The sequence below is a fragment of the Triticum urartu genome, chromosome 3A, assembly GCF_056163025.1.
Source record: "Triticum urartu cultivar PI428250 chromosome 3A, HENAU_Tu73, whole genome shotgun sequence".
Lineage (NCBI taxonomy): Eukaryota > Viridiplantae > Streptophyta > Magnoliopsida > Poales > Poaceae > Triticum > Triticum urartu.
In genome coordinates, this window is record NC_141875.1 from 617,985,893 (window position 1) to 618,009,092 (window position 23,200).

The following is a 23,200-nucleotide window of genomic DNA, read 5'->3' on the forward strand; positions in this document are numbered from 1 at the left end:
TATGATCAAGTCTATCTATGAATAATATTTGAATCTTCTCTGAATTCTTTTATGTATGATTGGTTATCTTTGCAAGTCTCTTCGAATTATAAGTTTGGTTTGGCCTACTAGATTGATATTTCTTGCAATAGGAGAAGTGCTTAGCTTTGGGTTCAATCTTGCGGTGTCCTTTCCTAGTGATAGTAGGGGCAGCAAGGCACGTATTGTATTGTTGCCATCGAGGATAACAAGATGGGGTTTTCATCATATTGCATGAGTTTATCCCTCTACATCATGTCATCTTGCTTAAGGCGTTACTCTGTTTTTAACTGAATACTCTAGATGCATGCTGGATAGCGGTCGATGAGTGGAGTAATAGTAGTAGATGCAGGCAGGAGTCAGTCTACTTGTCTCGGACGTGATGCCTATATACATGATCATACCTAGATATTCTCATAACTATGCTCAATTCTGTCAATCGCTCAACAGTAATTTGTTCACCCACCGTAGAATACTTATGCTCTCGAGAGAAGCCACTAGTGAAACCTATGGCCCCTGGGTCTATCTTTATCATATTAATCTCCTACTACTTAGTTATTTCCTTTGCTTTTTTACTTTGCCTTTATTTTACTTTGCATCTTTATCACAAAAATACCAAAAATATTATATTATCATATCTATCAGATCTCACTCTCGTAAGTGGTCGTGTAGGGATTGACAACCCCTATTCGCGTTGGTTGCGAGGATTTATTTGTTTTGTGCAGGTACGAGGGACTCGCGCTTAGCCTCCTATTGGATTGATACCTTGGTTCTCAAAAACTGAGGGAAATACTTACGCTACTTTGCTGCATCATCCCTTCCTCTTCGGGGAAAATCAATGCAGTGCTCAAGAGGTAGCACGTATCTACTACTATTACTCCACCAATCGCCCACTATCCAGCATGCATCTATGGTATTAAGTTCATAACAAACAGAGTATTGCACAAAGCAAGATGACATAATGTAGACAGAATAAACTCAAGCAATATGAATGAACCCCGTCATTTTATACTTAATGGCAATAATAAAAATACGTGTCTCGCAACCCGTTCAGTCACGAGGTGAGGACACCGCAAGATTGAATCCAATACAAAGCACCTCTCCCACTGAAATAAATCAATCTAGTTGGCCAAATCAAATGGCAAGATCGGAGAGAAATGCAAAGCTATAACAATCATGCATAATAAAGTACATCAAAGAATCAGTTACTTTGAATGAATAATCTGATCATAAACCCACAATTCATTAGATCCCAACAAACACACTGCAAAAGAATATTACATCGGATAGAACTCCACGGAGATCATGGAGAACTTTGTATTGAAGATCAAAGAGAGAGAGAGAGTGAGAGAGAGAGAGAAGAAGCCATCTAGCTACTAGCTATGGACCCGTAGGTCTGTGGTAAACTACCCACACATCATTGGAGGGCAATAAGGTTGGTGTAGGATCCCTCCGTGATTGATCCCCCCTGCGGTAGAGTATCGTAAAAGGCCTCCAGATGGGATAGCAGAAGAATAGAATCTTGCATTCCGATGGTTCTCTGTTGGTTTCGGGGTTTATGGGAATTTATGGAGTTGGAGACGTATCAGCATCCCCAAGATTAATTCCTGCTCATCCTCAAGTAGGTAAGTGATAAAAATAGAATTTTTGATGTTGAATGCTACCTAGCCTGTTTATCATGTAATCTCTTATACGACATAAATATTGAGAAACGATGAAGTAATTGATATCAACATGATAATATCCATGAATATAAGAACATAATCATTACTGTTTCAGAATATACGATGCTCAACGAATGTTATCCCTACTCATTGAATTATGTAAGCAAGCATGACTCCGCCTTCACTGCATAATTATAAATCATGAGCACCCCGGTGTTAAACCAGGAAATTGTATCATACTTCTTAACGCACTTTGGCATTTTCAAATCCACTCAATACAAGAGCGTGAGACATGAACATTAGCATTATATGTGGAACATAATGCGATGGTAGAGATATATAGGAGAAGTCAAAAAGGAAGAAAGTCTCGCATCAACTCGATGGATCAATGGGAAATGAAGAGGCCGATCAATCGATATCAATATGAGGAGTAGGGATTGACATGAAACAAATACACTAGAGCTATGAGTGTATGAAAGCTCAACAAAAACTAAGTGGGTGTGCATCCAACTTTCTTGCTCATGAAGACCTCGGGCATTTGATGAAGCCCATCATCGGAATATACAAGCCAAGTTCTATGATGAAAAATTCCCACTACACTAGTATATGAAAGTGATAACTCAGGAGACTCTTTATATGAAGAACAAGGTGCTACTCTGAAGCACAAGTGTGCTAAAAGGATAGTAACATTGCCCTTCTCTCTTTTTCTCTCATTTTTTGTTGGGCACTTTTGGCCTCTCTTTTTTCATCCGGAGTCTCATCCTGACTTGTGGGGGAATCATTGTCTACATTATCCTTTCTTCACTCGGACAATGCTCTAATAATGATGATCATCGTACTTTTATTATTTATAACTCGATATTACAACTCGATGAACTGAAACAATATGACTCTATATGAATGCCTCTGGTAGTGTACCAGGATGTGCAATGATCAAGAGTAACATGTATAACAATGATGAACGGTGGCTTTGCCACAAATATCATGTCATCTCTATATGATCATGCAAAGCAATATGATGGTGAACACACATGTCATAAGATGGAACGGTGGAAGTTGCATGGCAATATATCTCGGAATGGCTATGGAAATGCCATGATAGGTAGGTATGGTGACTGTTTTGAGAAAGATATAAGGAGGCTTATGTGTAATAGAGCATATCATATCATGGGGTTTGGATGTACCGACAAAGTTTGCATTGACTCTCGAGGTGATAAAGGGCAATGCACGGTACCAAAGAGGCTAGAAAATTGCGGAAAGGTAGGAATGCATAATTGTCCATGAACTCACATTAGTCATAAAGAACTCATATACTTATTATGGAAGTTTATAAGCCCTCGAAGCAAAGTACTACTTGCTTGCCCCTAGGGAGGAGGTTGGTAGGAGTTAACCATCGTTCACCCTATAGTTATAACAACACTCAAGGATTTCATTTCAAACATAAAAATGCTCAAACCTCCCCACCATGCCATGTCGGACACTTAAATGAGTAGTTAATAACGAGCTTTAATATTGATATTCTTAATGACCAATGATAATGAATTCATACCCTTTCATATTACAATGTCAATATAATTAAACCATATGTTTCATATTTAGTGATCTCTACATGGAAGTTTTTATTATATCAATCTTAAATACCTATCCTTTTTCGGCTACTTATAACCCGTACTCATTACCACTTCCTATTTAATACTCTCACAAATATTTAAGTGAAGTATGAGAGTACAATCATTTCAATAAAATATAACCACCGTCGTGCTCTAACAAATATAAGTGAAGCACAAGAGCAACTGCCTAGCTCAAAAGATACAAGTGAAGCATATAGAGTATTCTAACAAATCACAATGAATGTGTGTCCCTCTAAAAAGGTTTGTCCAGCAAACAATGATTGTGGCAAACTAACAATCAAGCAAAAGAAAACTATTGCACAAGACGCTCGAAGTAAAACTCATATCATGTGATGAATAAAAATGTAGCTCCAATTAACATACTGATGAATTGTAGACGAAAGAGGGGATGCTATCCAGGGCATCCCCAAGATTAGACGCTTGGGTATTCCTTGAATATTACCTTGGGTTCCTTGGGCATCCCCAAGCTTAGGGTCTTGCCGCTCCTTATTACTTCATCCATCGTGATCTCACCCAAAACTTGAAAAACTTCAACACACGAAACTCAACAGAAACCTCGTGAGATCCGTTAATATAATAGACAAATCATAAACTTTAAGTATTGTTGTAAACTCATTCATAATTAATCTTATATAATACCTATTGTATTCTAACTTCTCCATGACTTATACCCCCCGATATAATCCATAGCATCATTAAGACAAGCACATTATGCAATAGAAAACAAAATCTATCTAAAACAAAACAGTCTGTAATGATGTGAACAAAGACAATACTTCTGTAACTCCAAAAATTCTGAAACATTAGGACAACGTGGGAAATTTGTGTATAAATCATGTGTAAAATTTTCACAATTTTATCACGTTCCAGCGAATTATAGCAATTCTAGCACTAGGCATAAAAGTTTCTGTTTTTTCACACAATCAAGTCAACTATCAACCAAATCATGACAAAGGCTTTACTAGGCACAAACACTAAATAAAACATAAAAACGCAATCATAACAATAGCAATAATAGTCTTAACACACAAGAACAGAAAGTAAAAGCAAAAAAATTAAGATAACTATTGGGTTGCCCCCCAACAAGCGTTATTGTTTTATGCCCCCAGCTAGGCATAATGCATTGCTTCAAGTATTGTCATCCTTAATATTAATTCCATAGGTAGCTCTCATAATAGATTCATATTGTGGTTTAATGCTATTCCTTGGGAAGTGTTCCATCCCTTTCTTTAATGGAAATTGGAACCTTATATTTCCTTCTTTCATATCAATAATAGCTCCTGTGGTGCATAGGAAAGGCCTACCAAGTATTATAGGACAGGATGGGTTGCATTCAATATCAAGCACAACGAAATCCACGGAAACATAATTTCTATTAGCAAGTATAAGAACATCATTTATTCTACCCAATAATTTCTTAATAGTTGAATCCACTAAATGCAAGTTCAGGAACATTCATCCATATCAATGAGACCTGCTAGCACATCACATAAAGTTTTTGGTATAGTAGAGACACTAGCACCTAGATCAGACAAAGCATTGCATTCATAATCTTTAACCATAATTTTAATAGTAGGTTCCCATTCATCATGTAATTTCCTAGGTATAGAAACCTCCAATTATAGCTTTTCATCATGAGCTTTAATCATAGCTTCTACAATATGTTTAGTAAAAGCTTTATTTTGTTCGTAAGAATTAGGTGAGTTCATCATGGATTGCAAAAAGGAAATAAATTCAATCAAAGAGCAATTTCCATAATTAAAGTCTTTGTAATCAAAAGTAGTCGACACATCACTATTTAAAGTCTTGACCTCTTCAAACCCACTTTTCTTATTTTTATCAATAAGATCATCACCCTCCGAACAATTGGGACACCTTCTAGACAAAGTGAACTCATATCTAGTCCCATTTTGATCAAGTTTTATATTACTAAACAAAGTTTCAATTAGTGACACATCAAGCATTTTTAACATCATCATCATGATTGCGATAAAAACCGGGTGGAATCGCTTTTTCTAGGAATTCTCGCCTAGCTCCAATCCTTGCGATTCTTTCTCTACTTTCATTCATGGTAACTTGAATGGACTTTAAAGTTTCAGTAGCATATATTTTATGTGGCATAATTTTAATTTTAAGAGTTTCCACATCATGAGCAATTATATCCATGTTTCTAGCCATATCGCAAACTCTATGTACTTTTTCTTCTACCATAGCATTGAAAATCTTTTGAGAACTAATAAATTCTTTAATGTTGTTCTCAAGTTCATTAGGTACCCTATTATTATTACTATATGAATTACCATACGAATTACCATAATTATTATAGGGGTTACCGGGATACGGTCTAGGATTGAAATCCCCCCTATAAGCATTGTTGTTGAAATTATTTGTAGCGATAAAATTTATATTAGTAGCATCATTATTTTCTCAATCAAAGTAGATAGCAGCACATAATTAGGATCAACATGAGCATTTTTACTAGTAAGCATATTCATAAGAGCATCCATTTTATCACTCAAAGTTGGAACTTCTTCAACAAAGTTTACCTTCTTACTAGTTGGAGCTCGTTCAGTGTGCCATTGAGAATAATTTTTCATCATATTATCAAGAAGCTTTGTAGCTTCTCCCAATGTAATTCCCGTAAATGTATCACCTGCAGTAGAATCTAGAAGATTTCTCGACACAAAGTTTAATCCCACATAAAAGTTTTGTATTATCATCCATAAGCTTAATCCATGAGTGGGACAATTTCTAATAATTAATTTCATTCTCTCCCAAGATATTGCAACTTGTTCTTGCTCACTTTTCTTACAGTTCATGATTTGATTTCTAAGAGAAATAATCTTAGCGGGAGGAAAATAATTGGCAATGAAAGCATCCTTACATTTATCTCATGAATCAATACTATTGCCAGGCAAGGATGAAAACCAAGTTTTAGCACAATCACTTATCAAGAAAGGAAATAATTTCAACTTAACAATATCATTATCAACATCTTTTTTCTTTTGCATATCACATAATTCAACAAAGGTATTAAGATGGGATGCAACATCTTCATGAGGATTTCCAGAAAATTGATTCTCATAATAAGAATCAGCAATGCAACATTAATATCATATGACTCCGCACTAGTGGCAGGAGGAGCAATTGGAGTACTAATAAAATCATTATTATTAGTACTTGAGAAGTCACACGACTTAATGTTTTCTTGAGACATAGTGACAAAGGAAACAAGCAAGCAAACTAGAAACTACCAAAGTAAAATATTTTTGTGTTTTTGATATTTTTGTAACGAGACTAATATAAGCAAACAAAGCAAATAAAAGTAGAGCAAGTAAATGATAATTTGAGTGTAGGTACTTGTAGGTTTTGGATGATCTCTCCCCGGCAATGGGGCCAAAAATTCTTTCTGCTACTTGTGAGATGCGTTGGTTTTTCCACAAAGAGGAAGGGTGAAGCAATATAGTAGCTGATAAGTATTTCTCTCAGTGAGAACCAAGGTTATCGAACCAATTGGAGAATCACACCAAGCCTAGTGAACAACACCTGCACACACAAGAGCAAATACTTGCACCCAACGTGGGCAAGAGGGTTGTCAATCCCCTTGAACTCGTTGTTTGCAAGGATTAAATCTGGTAGTGGTAGATATATAAACTACAAAACAAAATAAAAGTAAATAAATTGCAGCAAGGTATTTTTGATTTTTGTAATATGATAAAAGTAGACCCGGGGGCCATAGTCTTCACTAGAGGCTTCTCTCTTGAAACATAGCATACGGTGGGTGAACAAATTACTATTGGGAAATTGATATAAAAGCACATAGTTATGATGTTATTCATGGCAATGATCATGTATATAGACATTACGTCTGTGACAAGTAGACCGAAACAATTCTACAGCTACTACTATTACTCCACCAATCGACTGCTATCTAGCATGCATCTATGGTATTAAGTTCATAACAAATAGAGTAATGCATGAAGCAAGATGACATAATGTATACAAAATAAACTCAAGCAATATGAATGAACCCCATCGTTTTACCCTTAATGGCAACAATACAAATACGTGTCTCACTACGCCTTCTGTCATGAGGTGAGGACATCGCAAGATTGAACCCATTACATAAGCACCTTTCGTGCTGAAGATAAATCAATCAAGTTGGCCAAACCAAACAGATAGATCGTCGAGAAATACAAAGCTATAAAAATCATACATAATAAAGTACAACAAAGACTCAATCACTTTCAATGAATAATCTGATCATAAACCCACAATTCATCGGATCCCAACAAACACACTGCAAAAGAAGATTACATCGGATAGAAGTCCATGGAGATCATGGAGAACTTTGTATTGAAGATCAAAGAGAGAGAAGAAGCCATCTAGCTACTAGCTATGGACCCGTAGGTCTGTGGTAAACTACTCACACATCATTGGAGGGCAGCAAGGTTGATTTAGAAGCCATCCGTGATTGACCCCCCCCCTCTTAGTAGAGTACCGAAAAATTCCTCTAGATGGGATCGCGGAAGAACAGAAGCTTGCTGCGACAGAAAGTGTTTCGGGTGGCTCTCTGTTGGTTTCAGGATTTATGGGGATTTATGGAGTTGGAATTAGGTCAATCGGAGCTCCGTGGGTCCCACAAGCTCAGGGGGCACGCCTGCTGAGCTTGTGGCGCTCCCGTAGCTCCCCTGGTCTTCTCCTGAGACTCCTGGGGTCCCTTTTGGTCCAGAAAAAATCATCGTAAAGTTTTAATGTGTTTGGACTTGGTTTGGTATTGATTTCCTGAAAAACCAAAAATATGCAGAAAACAAGAACTGGCACTAGGCACGAAATTAATATGTTAGTTTCCAAAAATGATATAAAATTGCATATGAAGCATCTAAAATTGATAATATAATAGCATGAAACAATTAAAAATTATAGATACGCATGAGACATTTCAGTCACCCATCCTCAAATCGCTTCAAGCCAAGCATGATTAACTTTGGAGTTCTTTTCAAATGGGCTCCTGAAAAAGAAGGAATTCCTTGTTTATATGAGTAGTACATCATTTCTATTAAGCCAGACTCTCACACCATGGTGGAATATGTTTGATTGCTCCTTCACGGACCCTTCATGGTGTGTCCTTTGTGGAATTTTGCAACCGGGATCCTTGTGATATTAGATCCCTTATGGATAAAAGCCTCCATCAACATGGATGTAAGATTGCACCAACTATCCAAACCATGATCCACACACATAGTTGCAATGGGGACTGAAACATTAGTATTAACTTAGCAAACATAACTAGTCTTTGTATTTATATTGTCATCAACATCAAAAAATGATGAAGGGCATGATTCCATTTTCACCCATTCAACTCCATCAACAATTATCCATCAGGAATGGCTTGTTCTCAAGTCGATGGTTCAAAATGGTCGCAAACCCCATCTAGCAAAAATCACACGTCAATAATGTAAAAACAGGCAAGAAAGATGATGATCAATGTTATGAAAATGAAACTTAAATGGTTGTTGGCTGTAGTGGTTCCTATTTACCGCTTAAGCATAGGCACGACAAAACCTTATGCATAGACTATTTGATGGTGTCCCCCTATGTTGGAGAGAGCTTTCATCGTGGTCACTATGGATTGATGTGGTTGTGTGTAGTGCCTTGTATTCATAGAACCATGTACGGATAGTTTCCCAATATTTCGAGCCCTTTTACTTAGTTTCCCATATTGGATCCATACTCGTGTTCAACCAAGCTTGACATATCAAGATATCTTCTTTCCTTGAGTAGCCATTTCCCCCCTTCATTGCCTTCTTTTTATACTGCCCGAAGATTGCCCAGCGTCAAACAAAGGTGAATTTTGATCATCCACATCCCAATTTAGAGGATCTTGCCAATCATCGATCATGTCCATGATGAAGGAGTTCTAAACATGCATCGTAATTAAACTACCATATGAAAATCAACCCCAAAAATGCATATGGGGCAAACAACATGTGAGAGTTTTGTTAAGGCATATCCTGCAATAGTACGTGGGCATGTTCGCAGCTTAAGCTTGACGATGTCATCCGTGAACGTCGGAGATATGACGACTTGTACTCCGGGTCCAGTGAGGCATCTTGGTCCTGCGTGAAACCATCCGGTCTGTCGAGCCATTGCAAAGCCGGAGCGCCATGGTGTGTGTCGGTGGCCAAGGGTGTAAATGTGTGTGCGAGTGGCGAACGACACCGGAGCCAAAGCGACCTACTCCAAATCGATGACCTCCTTCGCAGCAGCCTCCTCCACCTTCAAGGGCGCCGTCGGGCATGCAGGTTGACGCTCTCTATGTTTCCCACCGCAACGGTTGGGACCCACGTACTCTGTAAACTCAAGGTCCATGCTGGGGGACAGACGGTAGAGCGGGTGTTGACGGCTATGTCGATGGAGGAAGGTGGCGGCGCAGACACGGGGATGTGAAAACTTGTGCGAGGAGGGAGTTGATCGACTTAGGCAATGGGGAGGGGGGGGGGGCAGGATGTATCCGACGTGGTGAACGTATTCTGAAAGTGTTGGACAGTCATGGAAAAATAAGTTTAATTTGAAGAATTCGATTGGATAAGTTGGTTTTGTTCGGACAGTGTCCATACCGTCCTCCCGGACAAATTAGGGGGGAGGGGGAGGGGTGTGTATTCTGGGGTACAGTTAGAGATGCTATGATCGATGAAAATTCAAGAAATTCCTTGCCAAATAAAAAGAAAATTCAAGAAATAACAAAAATCATCCTTGGAAACTGGGGAGACCGATCCGAATCGACCCTGCTCCAAAGTCCAGACTCTGATAATCAAACCACACCCGTCGTACCACACTCGGACTAGCACCATCGCCACAAGCAGTACTACCCTAAACTAAACTACAGTTGCGCTCTCACAATCTGCCGGCGGGCCTGGCGACGCAATAATTCGGGAAATAATCGGCGCGTTCCGGAGAGGACGCACGCACACCAACACAACCCAACCGAGCGCAGAGACGAGAGGCGAGGCTGTCCCACGTGACGCCACAGAGCGCGGTCCGGTGTCCCCCCCGCCCCAGCTGTAAAGCGGGGCCCGACGCCAGTTGTTCGCGCCCGGAAAGCCACCGTCCACTGCCGGCATCCCCGCGCGGCCGCCTCCCGCGGCACGTACGCGTGGTCCACCCACGTCCCCGCGTGCAGCGGAGTCGAGTGGATCCTGCTTGCATCGCCGCCGAGCCCAGCCGCGCAGATTGTTTGCGACCGCCACCTGCGCTGCTGCCGGCGGCTGCGCCATGAGTGATTATGTTTCCAGCGACATCATCAGGAGACGAGGCGCTGAGGCAGCCCGTGGTTTGCGACGAGCCGCCGGTGCCGGTGGCTGGCCGCAGCAAACCGTGGTTGGGCTCGGCGGCAGTGCGGAGGTGGGCTCTACCACGCGGCGAGCCACTGCACCGGGGGCAGGGCAGATCTCGAGGCGGTAAAAGCGCCCCCAGATCCTGGGGCCGCCGCCCATTCCTACGGTCCAGTACCGCTTCCAGTAGGTGGTGCAGTGCCCTAGTGTAGGCCGCACTACCCCTGATCCCTCGGCTCTCGGCATGCGACCAAGGCCAGAAACACGAAACGGATACCGTTCCCTTCTCCCGTACGCGCGGCGCCAGAACCGCCGCCGGCGCGTGGCTAGTTAGTTAACCGATACATTTTTTCTTCTTCTGTACTGCCATTTGTACATCGCTATGTACGTCTGCCGTACGTCGCCCTGTTTGTGAAAGTAAAACGAGAGAGAGGAGCAAATGATAATCCATCAGTCTTTATTGATGATAGAAGTGGGCTATTTATACCCAGGCGGAAGTACACATGGTGTTTGGTGGTCAAGTAAACACATAGTTACTTGAGAGCCAAGGAATTACATAGTTGCCTTGAGAGCAAAGCAACCTATCTAACAATTAACTTAATCCTAATTAGCTTAATCAATAAGCAACTATTCTATTCTTAACACTCCCCCTTGTACAACGCCTCTTCTTTGGTACATCCATCATCTTGACAAATTCTTTGAACAATCTTGAATGTCTCCTCCAAAAATCCTGTGGGAAAAATATGAGGAGAATAGTGCAGATATGTTGCTAAAACTCTTTTAAACCCAGTAGGAAAAATAATAAGGAGAAAACGATGCAACATATAATGATTATTGTCTCTTGATAACTCAGATGAGAAAAACCTTTGAAGAAGGTGAAAAATCATCGATGAGTTTAGAGAACAATTAATATATCTTGAGTACTTTCCCGATAGGGAAAATAGAAAGTATGGCATATAATCTTTGATAAGATATTGCCTCATTAAAACCCATTATGAGAAACTTTGATAGAAAACTCATAAGGGAAAAAAGTGTGATATGATATGCCATTGAAAACTCCTTTAAAACCCATTGGGAAAAAATATAAGGAGAAAATGTATGACATATACAGGCACTTGTGTTTATAGTGTCTCGTTAAAAACCTTTATGAGAAACCATTAGGGAAAACTCATGAAGGGAAAAAGAGTACAATATATGCAATCTTAGGATTGTTAATAGGTTATAGATTTTGGGAAATTACTCCCCCTGAACTTTGCAAACATGGAGAATGTGTAATACAAATTCCATTTATATGATCATAACATTATGAATAATCTGTAGGGTTTTCAAAGTATGTTGTTTTCATATAGTTTACTCACTTTCTATAATTCGTGAGGATAAGTAATTTTCGAGCAATGTACTTTACGATGTAGCTCTTCATATAACATGTAGTCTTTGAGTAACACAAGTGGTAGCGTCTTGATAAATCAAGTTATGTGATTCTGATGAATCTCAACCATATGATTTGAGCGTGGTTGATCATTCTGCTAAACTATGCATATTTTGCAATGCTTTTAGATAAAGCAATTATGTCAGAATGATAACTGGAAATAGCCATTAAAACCCATTTAGATGACTTCCATATGAAGGCTATTCCCGCAAATTCAGTCATTGATATGGCATTGTTGGGATCAAAGAAAAAGCCAATATCATTATATTATATCATGGTCATATCTTGTATTTCCTGATGGAAATATCCAAGACTTATTGTGAGCTTGAGATATAAGCTAATATTTCTTATATGGACCATATACCTTTTGTTGGTATGATATATCCATATTGAACTTCTCATATATGTTTTGGATATATGTAGACTGGTATGTATTCTTGAGAGAATGCTCAAGTTGTAAACTTAAGCTAAATTTGGTTTAATCCAAATTTCCCGTCTTGAGATAATTTTGTGCATGTTTAGGTCTTGTATAGACAGGTCGTCAATATACATTGAGGTGATGAAAGGAAATTAAATTTTGGATTCCTTTATTAAACATGTAAATAATCATCATTATTCGAGTAATCCTTTTGAAGAAGGAACTCATTTAGTCGGTAGTACCATATGATTTCCGACTATTTCAAGTCATAGAGTGACTTATGAAGTATTACACAAAACTTGTTGCGATTTACTTTTGGATTCGGAAGTATAAGCCCTTCAGGGACTTCAATAGAGATTTCCGAAATGAGTGACTCGTATGAGTATGTAGTCACTGCATCCATTAACTGCATGGATAATATTATATTTTTATTGCCAATGATATTTAGTATCAAAACATAATTCCACTCATACCAAGAGGGTATGTTACATCATAATCGATGTCGGGTCTCTGCATGAACCCTTTTGCTACAAGGCTCGCTTTCTCACCACCTCATTGACTTTGTTTATGAATGAGAAGTTTTTAATATTCCATACGGAAGATACTTATGAGGAGTAGGTATTACTGCGGTAAATACCACTCGTTTGCATAGCGAGTGCTATTCTTCATTACTTGCTTCCTTTTATATGAACCAATATGAATGCAAGAGGCACTCTACCATGGATTTTGGTTCAGGGCCCAAAAGGTTTTAGCAATATTGAGAAGAAATATATGTCGACAAATGTAGTCTTTAGTTTATATGATTCTGATGGAATCATTGAAGTTTGTGGATAAAATATTTGTTCCATTTTAACTCCTTGTAATTTCCTTCAACAAATGGAGTCAAGGTGTTTCGATGTCCCGGCACCAAAACATATGTGCAAATTTATGTCGGGCTTTGGATTATGAGCATCCAGTGAGGTGTCTTTCAACTTGATGTTGAATTACATTTACTGGTTGAGGATTCGATTTCCTCTGTTTCCGCGGAAGTATATGAGAAGTTATATCTCGTCTTATCAGATTTTCTCCCCCTATTGCTCTCATTTGGGGAGAAGAGTGGTTTATCAGGTACCTCCACTCTTTCTGATACTTTAATGCAGGAATTAGAATTTAGTGACACCTTGTCATCAGTAAATGTATGTGGCAGATTTGCAATGTGTTGCAAATATATGATTCTCTAAACTTTCTAGTTCAGATTCTTTGAGTATGTGGATATAAGGATTGAATGTCAATAACATTTTTAATTTATTTCTCGGCATTCTTTGTGGTACTTATCTCCCCCTAATGCCGGAAAATATCCTTATTGCTGATGCAATCAGCATACGGGCTATGAATAATTTTGATTGACGGATAAATTGATATTCCTCACATAGATCCCTAATTTTCTGTGAGTGCCCATTGATGTACGCTGGAGTGGTGATATCGGTATGTAACCGAATTATCGCGGATGGGAAATACTTTGTTGATTTCCACATAGTTACTACAAGGGGGAAGTAGTATGATATGTAGTTGGTATGATTTAGATCATACTTACGGTGTGTAAGGCCGTATGTGTCCAACAACAGGCTGGTAAATTTACAATTCTTTAAAAGTGGTCATGTAATTCATTTACTACCTTTGATAAGAAATTTAGTTAAACCATTCTGGGTATGTACATAGGGTACTAAATGCAATCATAAAATTCTCGTGAAATGAGTTCAATGACATTGTCCATTCAAATGGTTTTATCCTTTGTTCAGGAGAATTTGCTCTTACTTTGATAAGTTAAGCACTTTATCGGGTAAGATCATGGTTGTGTGTGATAACACACACTTAAAACATTTTATGAGTGTGTATATGAGTACCATGAAGTGTCTAAATTACCCCAGATAATGGTTCAACATTCCACATATATCTTTTGAATGTGTTCAAGAAAGAATAATTGGCTCATTTAGAATTTTAAGGTGAGAGTTCCTTAAAACAGATTTCCCCTATGGCACATGTGGTGCACATATAATTTGATGATATGGGGAATATTTTGCAACTTGTTAAGTTGTGACCAACAGAATTGTCAAATAATTTTCTAATCATCTCCAAACCAGGATGGCTAAGGCTATCAAGCATAATATTTAATTCATTAATACTTAGAAAATCATTGTGTACGCAACAATATTGAGTACGAATTGAAACATACATACATCGAATATTGTATCCAATGGATATGACATTGGACATTTTACTACATGCAGTAGTACAAGTATATGCTAATAATATGTTGGGATAATTAGGAGATTACCCGAGGTCTCCGATATTCTTGAGTGCAAATGAGTTTATCCTCCATTTTTTGCACTAGATTGTGGTCCTCCTTCTGATGAAGATTCTGAGAACAATCCTTTACCAGAATCTGGTTGTTATTTGCAAATTTTCAAATTTATCCCATTGAACTTATTGGCCTTTTAATAACTTTGTGGTGTGGTTCGACCATATGTTTGAGGGTTTGGTAATCATAGGTACAATAGTTATATAACCACACATTTGACAAACTTGAGAGTTGTCTTTGTGATAGTTTGAAAACGATATATTCCCTATTAAGAGGTAATTTTGTCTTTGGTTGTCTATTATCCTCCACTTTACTTCGTATTCCTCATGGTTCTAGTTTGTGACCATTGTCTTGCATAGTATTCTCAGTACCAGCAAATATTTCAAATAATGGTATATCACCTGTTGGGTGAATCTGATGATTTTAAGAAATTCTATGTTTCATCATCATGTAAAATTGTAGTACCATCATAAGAGGACATAAAGTGTATTAAGGCATCTCGACTAGATCTGCATATGGAAATATTTGATCACAAGATTTCAACTTGAAGTTGATTAAGTGACAGAATTGTGAGCAGTGGTAGACAAATGGGTGATCATCTGTTGTGTGCTCATAGTAACATTTTTCTCTAAAGGAAAATATTTGAGATGAATAAATATTCATCCATTATGTACTTAGTTTGAGAACTATGTGATGTTTATGACATATAAAATGCATATGTACATATTTGGCTAGAATAGCCATGTCATTTTTCCAACGTGGGGTTATGGTGGCAGCAATGCCACACGTGGAATGATTGATGTCATGAATCATCTTAAAATAAATACTCCCACCTAATCATGAATTTGTTGCATTTGGAAATGTCAAGCATGCGTTACATGAAAATACTCATGCATTTATTTTATTTAATATCTATGGATAAAATGATTTGTTTGAGAACAATCATATGGCCAAGCTGATCCTTGGTGAACCTAAGTGTATCCTTCAATACAACACATGTGATGAAATCATTGCTAATGTTTTGGACTTCACTCTTGAGAAAATATGTGACTTCGGAGTCACTGCCAAAACACACAAACTTTTCATGTTTATCATTGGTTAGTCACTATGACAGTATAACCACAATAAGATGTGGACCTTGAAACAGTGTTGAGACACTTATTTGTTGCTATAAATTATGGTATCCATCTTGATTGATGGGCGACACTACTATTAGAAATAATGACATATCATAGGCTCAACTGCCATGTATTTAACCAATGTAATAGAAGGTAATTATCGGGGTATGCATATATTTGCGTAATTCTCTAAGACTTATTCAAGCAGAATGAGGCTTGGATAACTGATATTTGGTAGATAATACATGCAATATCTAATGATCATACATGAATTTACTATGATAGTAAATCATTTTAGTGAACAACAACAATTGCTCCAGAAGAGCAAATCTTGGAATAGCTGATGCTTTTTAACCATATGTGATGCTTTTTAACCATATGTGCAGACCTCAATTTATATAGGATAACACTTTGAAGATAATCACCAATATGACCAATATGGTGTAGATCTCACAGTAATAGAAAACATAATCTGACTTTTGCCAATAGATGTTCATATCTCTATTACCTTATGCTATGCTATATTTAAGAAAATCACTTTGAAGGTAGTCATATGTCAGGATGACATGATGCAGACCTCACAATAGTAGTGGATAATCTGCAAAAGTTCACAGTAGATGCCACCAATACCTTGTGATTCTCGAATAAATTTTGGGTAGTTACATTAATATATTTGGAAGAGCACATTGAAGGTAGTCATCTTGTTAAAATGACAAGACGTAGACCTCACAGTATTGATGAATAATCTGCAATTGTGCAGTAGATGTCATCATTATCTTGTGATTCACAAATAAACTTTGAGCTTGTCATATTAAGTATGACAATTTGTAATTCTTATTAGAATTTCATTCAGATTTGCAAGAAAATTGATTTCTATTGCAAAATCGTAGTTGTTGTCACAAATCGCATGTATGCTAGGGGTAAAAACATAGATGATGTCTTAAATTCCGTAGGAATAAGATCTTTGATATAAGCAAAATATTCTTTTTGCAATAGTATTACTGAGGTAATACATGTAAATACAAAATTATACACATTCATGTAATATGTGAAGAAATGTGAGCTTCAAAAGGTATCTTTACATGATGCAAATTGATGTATAATTATTTTTTATGTCATTTGGATAGGACCTATGGTCTAGTCTGAACGTGTGTTGAAAAAACCGAGACTTAAAAAGTGAATAATAGTAACCTGAAGTTTAAAATCCTGAAAATAGTAAGCCTGAGGGCCGTATCATAATTTACAGGGACTTATACGTAGTCAAGATAAAGTCTGAGGACTTAATCAAACAATAGCGAAGAGGATAAGAATCCCCAATTCTCCTGTGCGGCTAGGGATTCACCCAGCCGTCGCCGCCGATTGCAGAACGACGGCACGCCGCCTACGGCGAGCCGGACATTGACGGCCTCCGCGACCGCGCCTGGAGGCATCGCCGGCCGGAGGGTGCCGCCTTGCCGGTAGAAGCTCTTCGCGCCGCAGCCTGGTACAGGAGAGGAACCGCGTCATGGCTGGTCGCTCCGGGGGAGCCGCCCATCACGCGTGGAAGCGCATCCATGTCGAGGCCGAAGGCCATGGCTGCTTGGACCGTTGCACTATATGAACAAGCGCGCAGTTCCGCGTCCAAAGTAATTTAGAGGTATGAACATGACGAACTAAAGAAATACCATGTGGGTGCTTCCGTTTCTTGGTTTGGATTTTCAATCCATCGATCGTGGGTGCCAATTCTCATGTTCCTTCTTTCTATTTGTTCGTCTTTTTCTCTGCCGATGTCTCGCCGAGCGCCATCGAGGGCCACGCCTTGAGTTCGAGGTCGCGAGGATGCGAGTCGACGCTGCGCGTACAGGCGCAAACGGCAGACGCGAGCGCCACCGCGACTGATGTCGCCATCCGCGTTGGGGTTTGCTGCTTCACCGCAAAAACGCCGGATAGCGCCGGTGCAGCCCACGGCCGAGAGTTGCGCGATGCCTAGATGCGCGAGCGCCGCTGCGCTGCCCGTCTTTTCCTGTCGTTGGCCTAATCGCTCTCGGTTAGTGCAAAGTGCTGATAACGTGTGAAAGTAAAACGAGAGAGAGGAGCAAATGATAATCCATCAGTCTTTATTGATGATAAAAGTGGACTATTTATACCCAGGCGGAAGTACACATGGTGTTTGGCGGTCAAGTAAACACATAGTTATTTGAGAGCCAAGGAATTACATAGTTGCCTTGAGAGCCAAGGAAGTACATGATTACTTGAGAACCAAACAACCTATCTAACAATTAACTTAATCCTAATTAGCTTAATCAATAAGCAACTATTCTATTCTTAACACTGTTGATTAGTCAAGTACTACCAGCTGATCACGTTCACATGCCGACTGGGTTTACACCCTGGTGTGACCAGTATTTCCGTTCCGTAATCTCGCTCTGATTGATTCCCACGCCGGCGCACAAGACGCCTCGTTCAGTTCCCGTTTTATGCTAGAGGACAGCGTACGGCGAGAATCTACAGATATAGGCAACTGGGCGCGTCCACAAGGACAACGACGTGGATCCATAATTGACGATTCCGTCTCCACGCCGTGCATGATCCGTCCAGCCTAACCATGCACGATCTCCTTACTCTTAGCCAGACTCTTGCATCATCTGAATGAAACCGAGAAACATGGCCACCGTCCGTGTTACCAGCAATCAACCGTCCCGCCCGCTTTGCAGTTCCAGACCAAACATTCTCACACACAACCTCCGGCGCTTTCACCTCGCTCTGGGGCTGGGCCTGGCATCGGTATAAAATAGTCGGTGGCAGCTGGTTCCAACTGTAAGGATGGGGAGGGATCCAGGCTTGTTTGACCGGAGGGGGAGGCGACAGCTAGCACTATCACCGGACGCACCACCGCCACCGCCACCACCACCGGCAGGTTGCAGGAGAAGAACATGGCAGCGGAAAGCTTGAGCGACACAGCGCCATGGATCCAGCAATAGAATACTGACGGTCGCAGTCACAGCTAGCGCCCAGTCCAGCAGGTACAGTCCACGGCAACAGATCTGGGGGAGGAGACCCGAGACCGTTATTCTGACGCGTAGCAAAGCGATTCATGACGCACGCTGCCGCATCCGGCAGCCTGCAGCTTCGTGACCGAGCGCGACTGTTGGTTTTGATGGCCATCATCATCATGACTGCACGTGATCCATGGCCGGGCAAAGGGTTGGCGTGCCCGCTCTTTACCAGAGAGAGGGAGCTTTGCCTTGCTCAGTGTCAGCGGGGGTACTTGATGTAGTTTCCCATTTCAAATGCAAGATTTTACTTGGCATCCCAGCCGGTGCAGCACCAGGTATGCGGTGAACAAGTCCATTAGGTAGTAGCAAGTTGCTTAACCTTGATATGATCGCCATGTCCCAGCAAGATTATTCATTCTAGGGCTCGTTCGGTTTGAACGAAACCAAAACGTAAGAATTATGAGTAGTATAGGAATTTGATAGGATGGCATCCTAATGAATTCACTTGCCACATTCCTACGCGTAAAATGAGCTTGAAGTGAATGTGTAGTTTTCTTCAAAAACATAGGAAATGAATAGTATTCCTATGAAATTCCTATACGCATTTCCTACAAACCGAATGCATCTATAGGAATTTTTTCTCTGGGATTCTTGTTTTTATGTTTTTCTTATGAAAATCCTTCAAACCAAATGAGGCCCTTGGGTTCCTAGTTTCCCAGCACCGGACCCATGCACCGATTACCCAAGAGAAGCCACAGCTCAATCCCACCTAGAATGGCCCCGTTTAATTCAGATTCTGATCTTCTCTCTTAAAAATATGTTTCGTTCAAATTCGACAGCAACGAGCTGCGAAAGTTGCCGCATTTTCTAACTTTTTTATTGTTTCTTTTTGGAGGAAAGGAGATGCTCGTACTGGTACAGCAACAAAGTTGACGCAGATCTTCCGTCAAAGTCATAGGTTGGTAGGGTTATTTTTTCTTTTGCATTGTTTATGTAAAAAAGGGGTCAGTTATTTTTTCGTAGGCGGTCTCGATTGATTGCCATTCATCAACTACTACCTTTTTCTTTGGAATCATTCGTCAACTACCCCAGGCCAACAACTCGCATTTTTTTAGACAAACTTCGAAGCTTTTATTACTCCGTCACAATGTTTACACGGATGAAAGAGAGTCCATCCGGCTGACCTAGCCAAACATGCCGGCCAGCTGGTAGGGATAAAGCATGCTTCGCAAGCTTGTAAGCCTCGACATTCAAGCTCCTAAACTCATGACCAATATTACAAGTATGAAAATTTGACCTATGTTCTGCTATTTCATGTATAATCGCTCCATAGACTCGCATGCCGGATACTATCGGTACCTGGGCCCAATGGGTCTGCAAATGGCCCAAATACATTGCATTGTGTACTTTGCGGCTAGCACTGGCCCAAAAAACAAAGTACACAATCACCCTAAATACCTCAGCAAAAAAAAAAAGCAATTCACGCTGTTCTCTACTGGATTATCACAAGCATCGCGCCATTGTCATGACAAGAGAGATTTCATGGAGTTGCCGTCTGCAGACGTGCGTAAGCAGCAGAGCCAGATGCTTGAAAGCTGCCTCCCGAGGACTTGAACAGCTGCAGCAGTACGCTATTGAGCACTGTTTTCTGGTGCACCTGAAAGTCCTGAACAAATTTCGGTAGCATAGCACAAACTTGTGACAGGCCGGCTGCATGCCGACAGATGCCGCGACCCGCTGAAAGACACGGCATCGTTCCAAAGATGAGCTGACAATTCACAACAATCTTCTGCCATTTGTTATTTGGACATGAAGATGACCACTTCCACGATTTTACACATGACGATGAACGAAGCATGAGATATCTCGATATGTTTCTCAGCATGAGGTAATTAAATTAATCGTCGAGCAGCAACAAGCTAAGCTCGGAGCTTAGTTTCTTCCCTAGATGGATCTAGCTAGTCGCTAGCTAGCTGGTGAAGTACAATAAGAAAGACGACGTAGAAGCCTTCGTGGACGGTATGCACATGCACGTAATCACGATCTCAGATGATGTGCTTCATCGCTGCACGCAGCTGAACCCATGGCACACCGCCATCCACACGCCGAACAGCACCAGGCACAGCACCACGTCCACGCCGATCACGGCCATGGCGTGGCGCCGCCACCACGTGCGCCTCCAGGAGGGCCGTGCTGGCCGCCTGCGTGGCGCGCCTTCCTCCGGCAGCGCCTCCACGTCCTTGTCGGACGTGTGCTCGCTCCATGAACCGTCGCCGGGGAGCATCACCGAGTTTGCAGCCGCGGAGGAGCTCGTCCCGGCCTGCAGCGTCTGCACGAACTGCCGCACGAGGCCGGACACTGCTTCGTCGCGCAGCCTCCTCCTCGGCGCGGAACCGCACGTGTCACGGACGCGCTCCAGGAAGCGGACGACCTCGGTGCTGCCCGGCGTGGGCTCCGCGACGGCGAGGTACGTGCGGCCGTCGTCAGCTGCAAGGACCGCGAACGTGCGCCTGCCGTCGTAGGTGTGGTGGTGCCATTGGTGGTGCTCCGGCGCGTGGTCGAGGCAGAGCGCCGCCAGCGCACGGGACGCCTCCGCGTCCTCGCCAACCTCGCTGGAGCGGAAGTACGATAGCCTGTCCTTGCCCCTGGACGTCACGGCCACGCAGAAGAAGACGCTGGACTCCAGGCCGTCACCTTCGCTGGCGCCGGCGGCGGCCTCCTTCATGGCCTCCAGTCTTGAGACGACGAAGCCGCTCGGGTTTGATCGGCGAGAGATCATGCAAACTCGGAAGATTTGCGTCGAGGAGAGACTACATGTACGTGGCTGGCTGTGGAGGTTGTGACCTTGGAATGCCAAGGGGCAGCTTCAAACCAACATGTGCTGGTATCACAGATGAGAGATGCAAAAGTTTTGGAGACAAACGGCGCAGAGTAAAGCTGCTGCAGTAGCAGTCTTTATGCAGAGATGATTTCGGTTTTCATATAATGTTGGAGCTGCAGCAGAAAAGGCAGAGAGGATATGTGCCTTGTACGGCGGTTGTGGCTAAAGGATAAACAAGCAGACAAGGAAAGAAGCCCTAGACGTAGAGCATTAGAGTTAACTTACTTGAGGAGGGAAGCAATGAGAAGCGCGCCATCTTGATGCAAAATGATGCATGCCTTCAAGTGTGGTTTTCGGCCTTGGAGAAGGCTTTAAGGGGTCTGCTGTTGCGATTTGAGAAGAAAAGTATTTTTGCTGTAGAATTTTCGTCCGATGATAAGATACTTTGGGGTTAGGTGAGTCAAAACGTTCACGAGTCAAATTTAGTGCTTTCACAAGAGTAACATAGAGGCTAGTTTTTAGGTGGTCTGGACAGTGACAAATCTGAACAAGTCACCTGTTAGTAGTATTACACATAAGAGGATAGGTGGAACATCACTAGTAGGAAAAAGAACAAACTTGTCAACACACCACGCAACATATTTTATCCTTCACCTAACAGCAAAGTTTCTAGGCTAAAAGACAAAAACCAGCAATGACACCTTAGCACAGAAATCACAAAACAACGAAGCTATTGAGCCAAGTATATACTCCCTCCGTTTCAAATTACTCGTTGTGGTTTTAGTTCAATTTGAACTAAAACCACGACGAGTAATTTGGAACGGAGGGAGTATAATACAATAACAATATAGGGTTGGTGGGTAAGCCTACATTCCAGAAACTTAGTTGTCCATGATGGGGATTCAACTGTGTTGATAAGCAGGGCCACAAACACAGGAAGTTACTTGACTTCATAATTATACGTGGCTCCAGAGCTGAGAAATCTGGGCAAGAGCAATGATCATTCGAGTGCACAACAAGGAGCTTTAAGAATAATAACTCAAATCATCCATTGATATGATCATTAATCCGCGAGCCAGAGGCCATGAAAACGGCCAGCAATGTTGCATTTCTTTGATTCCCAGGAAAAGAAAAGATCTACCAAGCTATCTGTTAGACAGGGATTAAAGAAAAGGAAGGAGATGTACTGGGCAGAGCCTTCAGTTGCCAATTTACCGTCGATAAAACGGATATACCAGCCAAGCAATGACACCTAAGCACAGAAATCACAAACAACAAAGCTATAGAGCCAAGTAATACAACAAGGTGCTATTGCATTCCAGAAATTTAGTTGTCCCTGATGGAGGTTAAATTCTGTGATGATAGGCAGGGACACAAACATAGGACAGTTTACTTGAACTTATGATTATATGGGGCCTCGGAGCCGAGACATCAACATCTGCTGGGTAAGTAAC

The 23,200-nt window shown here is 41.0% G+C and overlaps 1 protein-coding gene and 1 long non-coding RNA gene across 2 annotated transcripts; both read right to left on the reverse strand.

Annotated features, from left to right (window-relative positions):
* Nucleotides 1–17,052: 17,052 nt before the first annotated feature.
* On the reverse strand, nucleotides 17,053–19,814 carry LOC147980828 (uncharacterized). Its single transcript, XR_015598690.1, has 2 exons — nucleotides 17,615–19,814; nucleotides 17,053–17,525 (listed from the first exon to the last, which is right to left on the reverse strand). It is a non-coding gene; the product is annotated as an uncharacterized LOC147980828 (long non-coding RNA).
* Nucleotides 19,815–20,698: 884 nt separating this feature from the next.
* On the reverse strand, nucleotides 20,699–23,135 carry LOC125545465 (phytolongin Phyl1.2-like). Its single transcript, XM_048709410.2, has 2 exons — nucleotides 22,032–23,135; nucleotides 20,699–21,919 (listed from the first exon to the last, which is right to left on the reverse strand). Exon 2 carries the CDS (start codon nucleotides 21,702–21,704, stop codon nucleotides 20,985–20,987), a length of 720 nt encoding a protein of 239 aa, XP_048565367.2. The 5' UTR covers nucleotides 21,705–21,919; nucleotides 22,032–23,135; the 3' UTR covers nucleotides 20,699–20,984.
* Nucleotides 23,136–23,200: the final 65 nt, after the last annotated feature.

Coding starts and splice junctions, on each gene's coding strand:
- LOC125545465 (XM_048709410.2), bottom strand. CDS start 21,704: ATGATCTCTCGCCGATCAAACCCGAGCGGCTTCGTCGTCTCAAGACTG.